Consider the following 13,038-nt stretch of genomic DNA (forward strand, 5'->3'; position numbering starts at 1 on the left):
ATCAAAACCACAATGAGACAGCACATCCTTGCCATTTATGATGACTGTAATCCAAAAGACAAACACTGTCAAGTGCTGGTGAGGATGTGGAGAACACGTGTCTTGCTGGTAGGAAAGTTATTGGCAAACAGTTATCTTAGAAATCAGATGGGCAAGTCCTCAAAAAGTTAAACATATGGCCCAGCAACTCCACTCTGAGGCTTATAGCAAAAAGAAGTGAACACATATGGGTACACAGTAACCTGTACGCAAATGTTTACAGCAGCATATTCACAACAGTCAAAGGGTAGAAACAACCCACAAGTTCAACAACTGACGAAAAAGTAAAATGTAGCATCATATGCACAGAATATTATTCAGCAATGAAGTCCTTCAAAGATGCTAAAGCAGGATGAAACTTGCAAACATTATGCTCAGCACAAGTCACAACAGACCATGTTTTGCATGACTGCATTTATGTGAAATGTCCAGGACGGGAAAGTCTATAGACATAAAAAATTAAATTAGTAACTGCCCAGGTATGGGGGGTGGGGAAGCAGGGAGAAATGGGAATAAATGGGAGTAACTGCTAACAGGTATGGGACTTCTTTTAGGGGTGATGAAATTGTTCTAAAATCTTGGTGACAGCTGCATAACTCCTGTGAATAATACTAAAAGCTATCACATCATACACTTCAAACAGTTGTGTGGTATGTAAACTGTATCTCAACAAAGCTACTAGAAAAAAAATAAGACTAAACTTTATGATGATATAAATCAGAAAGATATCTCACATTTGGGATGAAAAACTGACTGGGAAGAGACACAAGAGGAGTTCCCTGAGGGCAGGTAATGTTTATCTTGTTTGGGGCATTTACAAAAATAAATTCATGTAATAAAAATTCACTGAGCCTTACATCTAAGAGGTATGTACATTATTATACCTACGAAAAAATTTCAACAAAAAATTTTTTACTGTAACTATATTTAAAAAAAAACATCAGTAAAGTAAATTAGATTATTTACTTCCATTTTAGAAGTTAGGAACCTAAAGAAATCTAGAGGCTAAAAATGACTTGCTTATGGTCATATTATAAATTAATATCTGAATTAAAGCTTGACTTCTACTTGTAAACAATGCATACATAAACCCCCTCCTGCTCACAACTATTACTTTTATCACATTACCCTGTTTATCTCCTTCACAGCACTTAGAACTACATAAAATGATTTTTATTATGTTACATTTATTACTGTCTTTCTTCAATAAACTGTAAGCTACACAAGTGTAGGGATCTTATATGTTCAATACTATATCCCCAACAGACAGAAAACGGCCTAGAACAGTACTGGGTGCTTAACAAGCTGTCGTTGCTACTCAGTAGCTCAATCGTGTCCAACTCTTTGCAACCCCCTGAACTGTAGCCCTGCAGGCTTCTCTGTCCATCACTAACTCCTGGAGCTTGCTCAAACTCATGTTCATTGAGTCAATGATGCCATCCAATCATCTCTGTCGTCCACTTCTCCTCCTGCCTTCAATCTTTCCCAGCATCAGGGACTTCTCTATTGAGTCGGCTCTTTGCATCAGGTGGCCAAGTACTGGAGTGTCAGCTTTGGCATCAGTCCTTCCAATGAATATTCAGGACTGATTTCCTTTAGGATGGACTAGTTGGGTATCCCTGCAGTCCAAAGGACTCTCAAGAGTCTTCTCCAACATCACAGTTCAAAAGCATCAATTCTTTGCCACTCAGCCTTCTTTACTGTCCAACTCTCACATGCACACATGACTACTGGAAAAAACACAGCTTTGACTAGACTGACCTTTGTCTGCAAAGTAATCTGTTTTTTAATATGCTGTCTAGATTTGTCATAGCTTTTCTTCCAAGGAGCAAGCACCTTTTAATTTCATGGCTGCAGTCACCATCTGCAGTGATTTTGAAGCCCAAGAAAATAAAGTTTGTCACTGTTTCCATTGTTTCCCCATCTATTTGACATGAAGTGATGGGACCAGATGCCATGATCTTTGTTTTTTGAATGTTGAGTCTTCAGCCAGCTTTTTCACTCTCCTCTTTCAACTTCATCAAGAGAGTCTTTAATTCCACTTCGCTTTCTGCCATAAGGGTGGTGTCATCTGCATATCTGAGGTTATTGATATTTCTCCCGGCAATCTTGATTCCAGCTTGTGCTTCATCCAGCCCAGCATTTCGCATGATATACTCTGTATAGAAGTTTAGTAAGCAGGGTGACAATATACAGCCTTGATGTACTCCTTTCCCAATTTGGAACTAGTCTGTGGTTCCATGTCTGGTTCTAACTGTTGCTTCTTGACCTGCATACAAGTTTCTCAGGAGGAAGGTAAGGTGGTCTGGTATTCCTTCCCATCTCTTTGAAGTATTTCCCACAGTTGTGATCCATACAGTCAAAGGCTTTAGCACAGTCAATGAAGTAGATGTTTTTCTGGAATTCTCTTGCTTTTTCAATGATCCAATGGATGTTGGCAATTTGATCTCTGGTTCCTTACATGTGGAATTTCTCAGTTCACATGATGTTGAAGCCTAGCTTGGAGAATTTTGAGCATTACTTTGCATGAGTGAAATGAGTGGTGCAATTGTGTGGTAGTATGAACACACTTTGGCAATGGTAGTATGGTAGTATGAACACTCTTTGGCAATGCCTTTCTTTTGGACTGGAATGAAAACTGACCTCTTCCAGTCCTGTGGCCACTGCTGAGTTTTCCAAATTTGCTGGCCTATTGAGTACAGCACTTTAACAGCACCATCTTTTAGGATCTGAAATAGCTCAGCTGGAATTTCATCACCTCCACTAGCTTTGTTCATAGTGATGCTTCCTAAGGCTCACTTGACTTCACACTCAAGGATGACTGGACGTCACACTTTGGCTCCAGGTAACTGATGACACCATCATGGTTATATGGGTCATTATGATAGCAAGTATCCAGAATGAAATCACTATACCCCTAACTCTTTCCTATGGCTTGTTTTTTGTGAAAGTGGAAATTCATTTTGAAATGTGGTATTTTTTTAGAACAGAAACTAAATTCAAGTTTGGCTGTCATATCTCAAATACAGTTACCAATGTTATCTTAAAAATACTTAAAAGAATGACAAAGGAAGCTAAATAATCTAACAATAATGAATATGGCAATGCAAAATGTTAGCATGATTCTGTTTAATTATTTGTGACATTTCAAATTTCAAATAATACCATCAACATCAAATTTTTAAGAAAATGACAATAATGAAATATGTTTCTTTTCAAACAAAAATTACTGGTTTATCTACTAAATATCAAGATTTAGAAATGGTTAGAGCTACTTATCATTTGAATGAGAACTTAGCATAAATTACAAGACAACTGATGCAGAGTTTAGGACAGCCTGGAAAAGCTTTATTATTAGGGAAAAAAAAAGAGGAAACAAGCAAAACTGGATGTCCTTCACCTTAAGATGACTGATTTGAAACTGTCTTGACAAGGATGCTCTATATTTTTTCTTGTGTTCTATCGTCCTTATATTCTTTAGTGTTCACTTACTTAAGTACTTGTCTGTATGTAAATCAGTAATATTTTTATCACACATCTAAATAAATAAGATTGAAAGATTTAGTAAATAGCTATTCTCTCAGAAAAGTTATTATATAAATGAAAAGCTGCTATCCTTCAATCTTCTCTTTAAAATCAAAGCAGTATCATAAATTTCTTTAAACTTTCCTTTTATAAAAAACACTTTAGTACATTCTAGCTTTTTCCCCAAGATTCTTCCTCTAATATAAATATTGTTTACACTCTTCACATAGCACTTAGCACATGTTATCTAACTGTATTAAAATTTTTATGTATCCATCTCATTTCTATCAAGCACATAGGCTTCACTCCCATGAACACTATGTATCTGTCTGTCTAAAATACAGCACAAAGTTGGCACATTGTGAATATCTGCTTTAATTGATGAAAAACCACCTGGAGTGGGTGAAACTTGTACAGTCGTGTCCAACTCTTTGTGCCCCCATGGACTTCTTCAGGCCAGAATACTGGAGTGGGTAGCCATTCCCTTCTCCAGGGGATCTTTCCAACCCAGAGATCGAACCCAGGTCTCTCACACTGCAGGAGCATTCTTTACCAGCTGAGCCACCATGGGAGCCCAAGAGTGATATAAACAGCATCAAGTTGGAATTCAGGAAACAAGTTTTACCCTTGTGCTATGGCCTGCAAACAAGTCTCTTTACTACCTTGGGGTTTCAAACTGAACAGTTTCTAGGTCTCTTACAGCTCTGAGAAGTAAGGTTCCTCATGAGTCAGAGTAAAACCCAGGGCTTTTTAAAATCTATTTCTTCTCTTAGAAATATTATTTCCAATCATCTTACAATTGGGATGATCAATTTGTACATTTATAACAATCTTTTTGACTTCCTCCTTTAGCTACCCATCTGGGCAAATTATTCTACCCACTGCTCAAGAGCATCATCCCACCATCAGCTGATGCAAGGAGCAAAAATAAACCTTAAATAAGACTGATGGCTATTTTCAACAGACTGAATGTCTGATTCTACTAGTCATCAGGAAAGCAAGTACTACTTCTTAAGAAGGAACACAGTATTTTATTTTGCTCAGTATCTTTTTTGTCTATTCTAAAGTTACTTTATATAAACCACACTTGCTAAATATAAATGTAGCCCTTCTAAACATACATTGTAGTTGGGACTTCCCTGGTGGTCTAGTGGTTAAGAATCTGAATTGCAACTCAGGGAATGCCAGTTCAATCCCTGGTTGGGGAACTAAGATCCCACATGCCTTGTAACACAACTACAGTCTATACACCACAAAAAAAGATTCTGCATGACAAAGTGAAGATCCTGTATTCTCAAAGATAAGACCTGACATAGCCAAATAAAAATGATATTAAAATAATAAAACATTAATCTAATGGAACATTTTGGTTACCTACTGTCTAGGAAGTAGGTTCTTTCAAACGTTATCAAAAACAAACAAAACAGGGCTACGTGTTGTGTATTTTTTAATATACTGAAACTAGAGACTGAGTTCTAGAAGAGTTTAAATAGTCAGAACAGTTTAAAACGCCTTAAATTACCTAGATGCCTTAAAGTACTTAAATATCCATAAAGAGATTTTGTTTAAATGCCAGAAAGCTTTGAAAATGTATTTCTGTGTATGGATCCCTGGAGAGTTCAAAGAAAAAAATTAACACATACAGTCATTTGTAATGTATAATAAAAGTACATATAAAAATATTTGAGTACTAAAGAAAATGAAAAACAAATATATGAGCATTGGATACATGAATGTGCCTTAAAAATGTTTTTTTATGATTTAATTCCACTAAGTATTAAATTGGCAATTAAATGGAATTAGGTCTATATATATTCAAATCCTGAAAGATGATGCTGTGAAAGTGCTGCACTCAATAAGCCAGAAAATTTGGAAAACTCAGTAGTGGCCACAGGACTGGAAAAGATCAGTTTTCATCCCAATCCCAAAGAAAGGCAATGTCAAAGAATGCTCAAACTACTGCACAATTGCACTCATTTCACATGCTAGTAAAGTGATACTTAAAATTCTCCAAGCCAGGCTTCAGCAATACGTGAACAGTGAACTTCAGGATGTTCAAGCTGGTTTTAGAAAAGGCAGAGGAACCAGAGATCAAATTGCTAACATCCGCTGGATCATCAAAAAAGGAAGAGAGTTCCAGAAAAACATCTATTTCTGCTTTATTGACTATGCCAAAGCCTTTGACTGTGTGGATCACAAAAACTGTGGAAAATTCTGAAAGAGATGGGAATACCAGACCACCTGACCTGCCTCTTGAAAAACCTGTATGCAGGTCAGGAAGCAACAGTTAGAACTGGACATGGAACAACAGACTGGTTACAAATACGAAAAGGAGTATGTCAAGGCTGTATATTGTCACCCTGCTTGTTTAACTTCTATGCAAGTCCATCATGAGAAACGCTGGGCTGGAGGAAGCCCAAGTTGGCATCAAGACTGCCGGGAGAAATATCAATAACCTCAGATATGCAGATGATGGCACCCTTATAGCAGAAAGTGAAGAAGAACTAAAGAGCCTCCTGATGAAAGTGGAAGAGGAGCGTGAAAAAGTTGGCTTAAAGCTCAACATTCAGAAAACGAAGATCATGGCATCTGGTCCCATCATTTCATGGGAAATAGATGGGGAAACAGTGGAAACAGTGTCAGACTTTATTTTCTTGGGTTCCAAAATCACTGCAGATGGTGATTACAGCCATGAAATTAAAAGACACTCCTTGGAAGGAGTTATGACCAACCTAGATAGCGTATTCAAAAGCAGAGACATTACTTTGCCAACAAAGGTCTGTCTAGTCAAGACTATGGTTTTTCCAGTGGTCATGTACGGATGTGAGAGTTGGACTATAAAGAAAGCTGAGCACCAAAGAATTGATGCTTTTCTTTGAACTGTGGTGTTGGAGAAGACTTTTGAGAGTCCCTTGGACTACAAGGAGATCCAACCAGTCCATTCTAAAGGAGATCAGTCCTGGGTGTTCATTGGAAGGACTGATGTTGAAGCTGAAACTCCAGTACTTTGGCCACCTGATGCGAAGAGCTGACTCATCTGAAAAGACCCTGATGCTGGGAAAGATTGAGGGCAGGAGGAAAAGGGGACGACAGAGGATAAGATGGTTGGATGGCATCACCAATTCAATGCACATGGGTTTGGGTGGACTCTGGGAGTTGGTGATGGACAGGGAGACCTGGCGTGCTGCGGTTCATGGGGTCGCCAAGAGTCGGACATGACTGAGTAACTGAACTGAACTGAACTGAACTGAGGTCTACATAAAAAATGGAAGTAACCTAGATGTTCATTGACAGATAAATGGATAAACAAGCTGTAGTACATAAAAACAAAAGAATATCAGTCCTTCGTAAAAAGGAACAAATTTGAGTCAGTTGTAGTGATGTGGATGAGCCTAAAGCCTGTTATACAGAATGAATTAAGTCAGAAAGAGGAAACCAAACATGGCATAATAATTTGCATTGTATGTAGAATCTAGAAGAATGGTACAGATGAACCTATTTGCAGGGAAGGAATGGAGACACTGATGTAGAGAATGGACTTGTGGACACAGTGGGGGAAAGAGAGGGTGGGACAGATAAGAGAAAGCAGCATCGACATACATACCCCATCATGTGTCAAATACACAGCTTGTGGGGAGCCGCTAGGGAAGACAGGGAGCTCAGCCTGGTGCCCTGTAAGGGGCTAGAGGGGCGGGGTGGTGGGAGGGTAGGGAGGCTAAAGACAGAGGGGACATAGGTACAATTTTGCTGATTCATGTAATTGTATGGCACTGTAAAGCAAGTTTCCTCCAATTAAAAAATATATTTTAAAAAAAGACAAATAAGATTTAATAGTATTAAGAAATACTATATTATCTGATGACAGAGAAACAATTTTGAATCCAGTATCAAAAAGAAACTTTTACCTTTCTGGGCTTTCATTGTCTGTTCTTCAATTTGCCTCAGACGTTCCATCAGCTCTTCCTTTTCACGTTCTATTCTTTCCTTTTCCTTTTCTGCTATTTCTCTTTTCTTCTTTTCATTCTCTAATTGAGCCCTTAAAAGGAATTAAACTGTGTTGTTACAAATTAATATATGAAAATATATACATGAAACCTAAGTACTAACTGTAAATCAACTAAGAAGAAATAACAGCATATCGATATTTTAAGTATTCATTATATTTAGATGTATTCAAAAGTCATATAGTTAAGAATATAGGACTACAACACTGTTACATATACACACACTAGATTAAAATATAGATTTTATTGTAAGGTCACAAAAACTATGGTCAGTGACTGTTTAAACTGAACTCCTGACAATTAATTATATGTGAGCACAAAACAAGTTAACTGCACAGCTGCCATACCCAAGAACATGCCTTCTTTAGATTAGCTGAAACCACCCACTGGCATAAACACCAAGGTTTGAAGGGAGTGCACAGGCTGTTTCACTTTAAAAAGCAAATTAACATGGAAGGGCAAAATATTTCAACCATTAACAATTAATACAAGTTTAATTTCTAAGGTAGTATCAACTTAAACTTGGATACAAGATGACAAATCAGTTTTATCTCCTTTGACAAATCCCTTAGAATGACAGTATACATCTGCTGCTGCTGAGTCGCTTCAGTCGTGTCCGACTGTGCGACCCCGTAGATGGCAGCCCACCAGGCTCCCCCGTCCCTGGGATTCTCCAGGCAAGAACACTGGAGTGGGTTGCCATTTCCTTCTCCAGTGCACGAAAGGAAAAACTGAAAGTGAAGTCGCTCAGTTGCGTCCAACTCTTTGCAACCCCGTGGACTGCAGCCTACTACCAGGCTCTTCTGTCCATGGGATTTTCCAGGCAAGAGTACTGGAGTGGGGTGCCATCGCCTTCTCCGAGCCCACCATCTAGTGCTATCTAAATAGATCCTCCTGAGAGTTTGGTGGGAACGAATGCTTTTGTCATTTAGATGCATCTACCATGGGCCTAAATATAGCCAAATTCATTTATCAAACATCTACTAAAGGCTTACAGTGGATCAGACTCTATGTTGAGGGCCAGAAATATAATGATGAATAAGATTTAATTATCAGATAATATTATCTTCAATGGGAATAATATTCTCTTTTTCGTTAAAAATAATAATAATTATGCTTTCATCTAAAACTTATCTAAATATACCTAAATATTTACAAAAGACACAGCTGCCATTTGATGTCAGTTCTGAATTTCAAGCCCAAATCACATAATTTCTCAACTTGCAATCTCTGATAAGCTTATCAGCAAAGTTTTATTACCTATTTCTTCCTGCAGCAACTAGTACCTATCTGCTTTCAATATGAAAAGAGACTCCAGCTTTGGGGCAAACAGGTAGAGTTGTAACAAGTCAGCAAGAAAAGTAGGCCTATGCATTAAGCGCAAGGGTGACCATATCTTTCCAACTGCTTTTAATGAATCCTCACAGCATTTAATAATCTAAGGCCTGGAGTTCATTCATGAAAGGGGAACTCCACCCCTGTTCTAGACTTCCCTACAAGGTACTTTCTCAACAGCCAGAAGGAAGATTGAATAACTAAGCTCCCCTCTGCCCCCATGACTTGGGACTCACTTTTAGCACATTCACCTCTTTCATCCTATCTCAATCGACAGAGTATATACAGGTAAACAGCCCCCACAGCTTTAAGAGTCAGGGTTTACACAGGTTTCAGAAAGTTTGAGCATCCCAATTTCCTTAAGAAAAACAAGGGCCTGCAGGCCCCACAGATACTGCTGCCCTTCCTGTATTCTTTAGAAAGCTGAAAAAGCAGGCTTGTCTGTGACATTAAGAGCACAGTATTTCTCAAGTAATTGCTAGTATGGCCAAGAGCTACTTTTTCCATGCCAGGCTGCCTGCTACTCTAAGATGTTGAATAGCCTGCCCACATCACTCCTCAGTCAAATCGAGCGCTGCCACAGTCTCCAAGACAGTTTGCTTCCGCCCTGAGACACTGAGATACTTCATGAATACTTACATCTCACCAGATCTGAAGACCAAAGGCTACAATAATATTCCACAAACTCAGAACCTTTAAAGTCATGCTCTGGCACACAGATGGCCCCTTCTGGAGGTGGGCACTGGTGCTATTTCCCTTTTCCCTATTGATGTTTCATTTGTTCTTCCTCAAGGATGGAGGTAAAGGAGACATGGAAGCAAGAGAAAAAGACTGAAGATAACAACAAGCAAGTTGGGGGGAAGAATTTTAGTCTTTATATTGAAAAATGAAATAAATGTATAGCCAGTATTTAACTTGATTATGATAGTTAAAGTGTTTTGTAAAGTTTACTATGCTGCACTCTTACAAGGCTTGTATTTCTCATCTCCTAAGAATTCTCATCTGCTGACAGCCACCACCAAAGAATACCCACTCAATTAATACAAATGACTTTGGCTCTCCACACTTCTTAGTGATACCTAGTTTCTTTTTGTAGGGAAAACCACTAGGCCATTCAGGTATGACCTAAACAAATCCCTTATGACTGATTACACAGTGCAGGTGACAGACAGATTGAGGGGATTAGATGTGAGAGACGGAGACTGAGTGCCTGAAGAACTACAGATGGAGGTTCGTAACACTGTATAGGAGGTGGTCATCAAAACCATCCCCAAGAAGGAGAAATACAAAAAGGACTTACAAGTACCTGAGAAAAGAGAAGCAAAAGGCAAAGGGGAAAATGAAAGAGATACCCATCTGAATGCAGAGTTCCAAAAAATAGCAAGGAGAGATAAGAGAGGCTAGCTAAGTAAGCAATGAAAAGAAATAGCAGAAAACAATAGAATGAGAAAGACTAGAGAGATCTCTTCAAGAAAATTAGATATATCAAGGGAACATTTCATGCAAAGATGGGCACAATAAAGGACAGAAACAGTGTGAACCTAACAGAAGCAGAAGATATTAAGAAGAGGTGGCAAGAATACACAGAAGAACTGTACAAAAAAGATCTTCACAACCCTGCTAACTATGATGGTGTTATCATGCACCCTAGAACCAAAGTTCTCCTGGAGTGTGAAGTCAAGTGGGCCTTAAGAAGCATCACTATGAACAAAGCTAGTGGAGGTGATAGAATTCCAGTTGAGCCTTTTCAAATCCTAAAAGATAATGCTGTTAAAGTGCTGCGCTAAATATGCCAGCAAATTTGGAAAACTCAACCAGTCACAGGACTGAAAAAGGTCAGTTTTCATATCAATCCCAAAGAAAGGCAGTGCAAAAGAATGTTCAAACTACCACACAAATCACACTCATTTCACACACTAGCGAAGTAATGCTCAAAATTCTTCAAGCTAGGCTTCAACAATACAAGAACTGAGAACTTCCAGATGTTGAAGCTGGATTTAGAAAAGGCAGAGGAACCGGAAATCAAATTGCCAAAATTAGCTGGCTCATAGAAAAAGCAAGAGAATTCCAGAAAAACATCTACTTCTGCTTCATTGACTACACTAAAGCCTTTGATTGTGTGGATCACAACAAACTGTGGAAAATTCTTAAAGAGAGAGGAATACCAAACCACCTCACCTGCCTCCTGAGAAACCTGTATGCAGGTCAAGATTCCTTACCACTGAGCCCATATCAGAATACATTACTTTTTAAAGAATATCAGATAGCACCAATTACATTTTTCTTAAAATGAAGACTAAAAAGCAACATATATTCAACTTCTATTCAAACTATGTACTAGTAATATTAAAAATTCTTTACTGCTACTACTTAATTAGGTATTAGGTACTCTGCTAAATGTTTCTATACTGACACTAGTATTTCTCACAAAATTATTATTGAAAGGACTATTATTTTCACAATAAGGATAAGAGAATAGTGGATAAGAAGTTACTTGTTCAACAAGTATTAGAATTCAAACCCAGATTTATCTAATTCCAAAGCCTGGATTCTTTGGTATGACATCAGCTGAGTCCCAGGCATACAGGCAGGCAGGCAGCTGTGACACAGACTATCCCATAGCTAATCTACAACTGGTATGTAGCTATCTCACTCTAAATTGTAAACTCAATTTGATTTGGATGCAAGTAACTTAAGAACACAGACTACAAGGACCAATAACCCATGGAAAAGAACATCATTTTCACTATTTAAAAAAAGTTATGCGAGTTACGCAGGAGGACACAGCCCCATATGCCGATGTATTGTAGGGAAAGAGGCCTCCTGCTGCCTCTTCCCAACTACTGTTCTTGCCCAAGAGACTCCAGCAGCACACCTCTGGGCATTCCTCCAAGTACGTCTGCTGGCTCCTTTGTCATTGGGCTTGACCGAAATTGTTTCCACATACACAGTTGTCACTTCTCTCTCTCTGACCTACAAAGCAGGGAATAAACAAAGACCTGGCATGCCACTTCTGAAAGACCATCAATCCCCATGTGGCTGGACTAACATAAAACAACCTTCAGGTGTTCAAATGAAACAAAAAGTTAGTGAATTCCTACTGTATACAAAGCAGGCAATCAATACTCACTAATGATAGGTTGGAACCTTTCATGGAATCCAAGAAAGGAATCATGGAGTTGTTAACTGTGTTAAAAAGATCCAGCATCACCCACCTGCTGGCAGCACCCTAGTGCAGGACACCTCACCCAAACAATGAACAAGACAAAATCATAAACCCAACCATTAATCAGCAGACAGGATTACCAGACATCCCAAAATATACCATCTCACACGGCCAAGCCCATCAGAGGTGGGGGCAGGGACCACCTTAACTCCTTTCACCAGAACACAAGCAGAAGTCACTCCCAACACAAAGCCTACACAAACCACTGGACAAACCTTACCCACTGAGGGCAGAAACCAAAAGGAAGAAGGAATACAACCTGAAAGCCTGGGGAAAGGAAGCCTCAAACACAGTATGTCAGAATAAAAACGAAAAGGCAGAGAAATACTGCACAAATGAAGGAACAAGACAGAAACACTTAAGACCAAATAAACGAAGAGGAAATAGGCAAACCGTCTGAAAGAGAATTCAGAGTAATGATAATAAAGATGATCCAAAACCTCAAAAACAGAATGGACAAAATGCAAAGAAGAAATAAAGAATAAACAGAGACCTACAATACATAATGAAATTTAAAATACTCTGTGTTAGTAGCTCAGTCATGTCTGACTCTCTGCGATCCCATGGACTGTAGCCCGTCAGACTCTTCTGTCCATGGAATTCTGTAGGCAAGAATACTGGAGTGGGTTATTATTCCCTTCTCCAGGGGATCTTCCCAACCCAGGGATCGAACCTAGATCTCTCCCACATTGCAGTCAAGCTCTTTACCACCTGAGCCACCAGGGAAGCACAAATACTCTAGAAGCAATCAATACCAGAATTAACTGAGGCAGAAGAATGGAATGGTGGAAATAACTTCTGAAGAGCAGACTAAAGGAAAAAGAATGAAAAGAATTGAGGACAGTCTCAGAGACCTCTCAGACAATATTAAACATACCAACATTCGGATATCCCAGTGCTAGAAAAGAA

General features: G+C 38.8%; 1 protein-coding gene across 2 annotated transcripts in view; it reads right to left on the reverse strand.

The window, feature by feature from the left end:
- Nucleotides 1-13,038, reverse strand: part of RDX (radixin) — a 102,532-nt gene that overhangs the window by 41,440 nt on the left and 48,054 nt on the right. For both annotated transcript variants that reach the window (XM_040257954.1, XM_040257953.1), the window contains exon 10: nt 7,470-7,600. In XM_040257954.1, coding sequence (XP_040113888.1) covers nt 7,470-7,600 — 131 coding nt within the window. The remainder of the gene's footprint in view (nt 1-7,469; nt 7,601-13,038) is intronic.

This window comes from Oryx dammah, unplaced genomic scaffold (assembly GCF_014754425.2).
Source record: "Oryx dammah isolate SB20612 unplaced genomic scaffold, SCBI_Odam_1.1 HiC_scaffold_17, whole genome shotgun sequence".
In the NCBI taxonomy this organism is placed as follows: Eukaryota; Metazoa; Chordata; class Mammalia; order Artiodactyla; family Bovidae; genus Oryx; species Oryx dammah.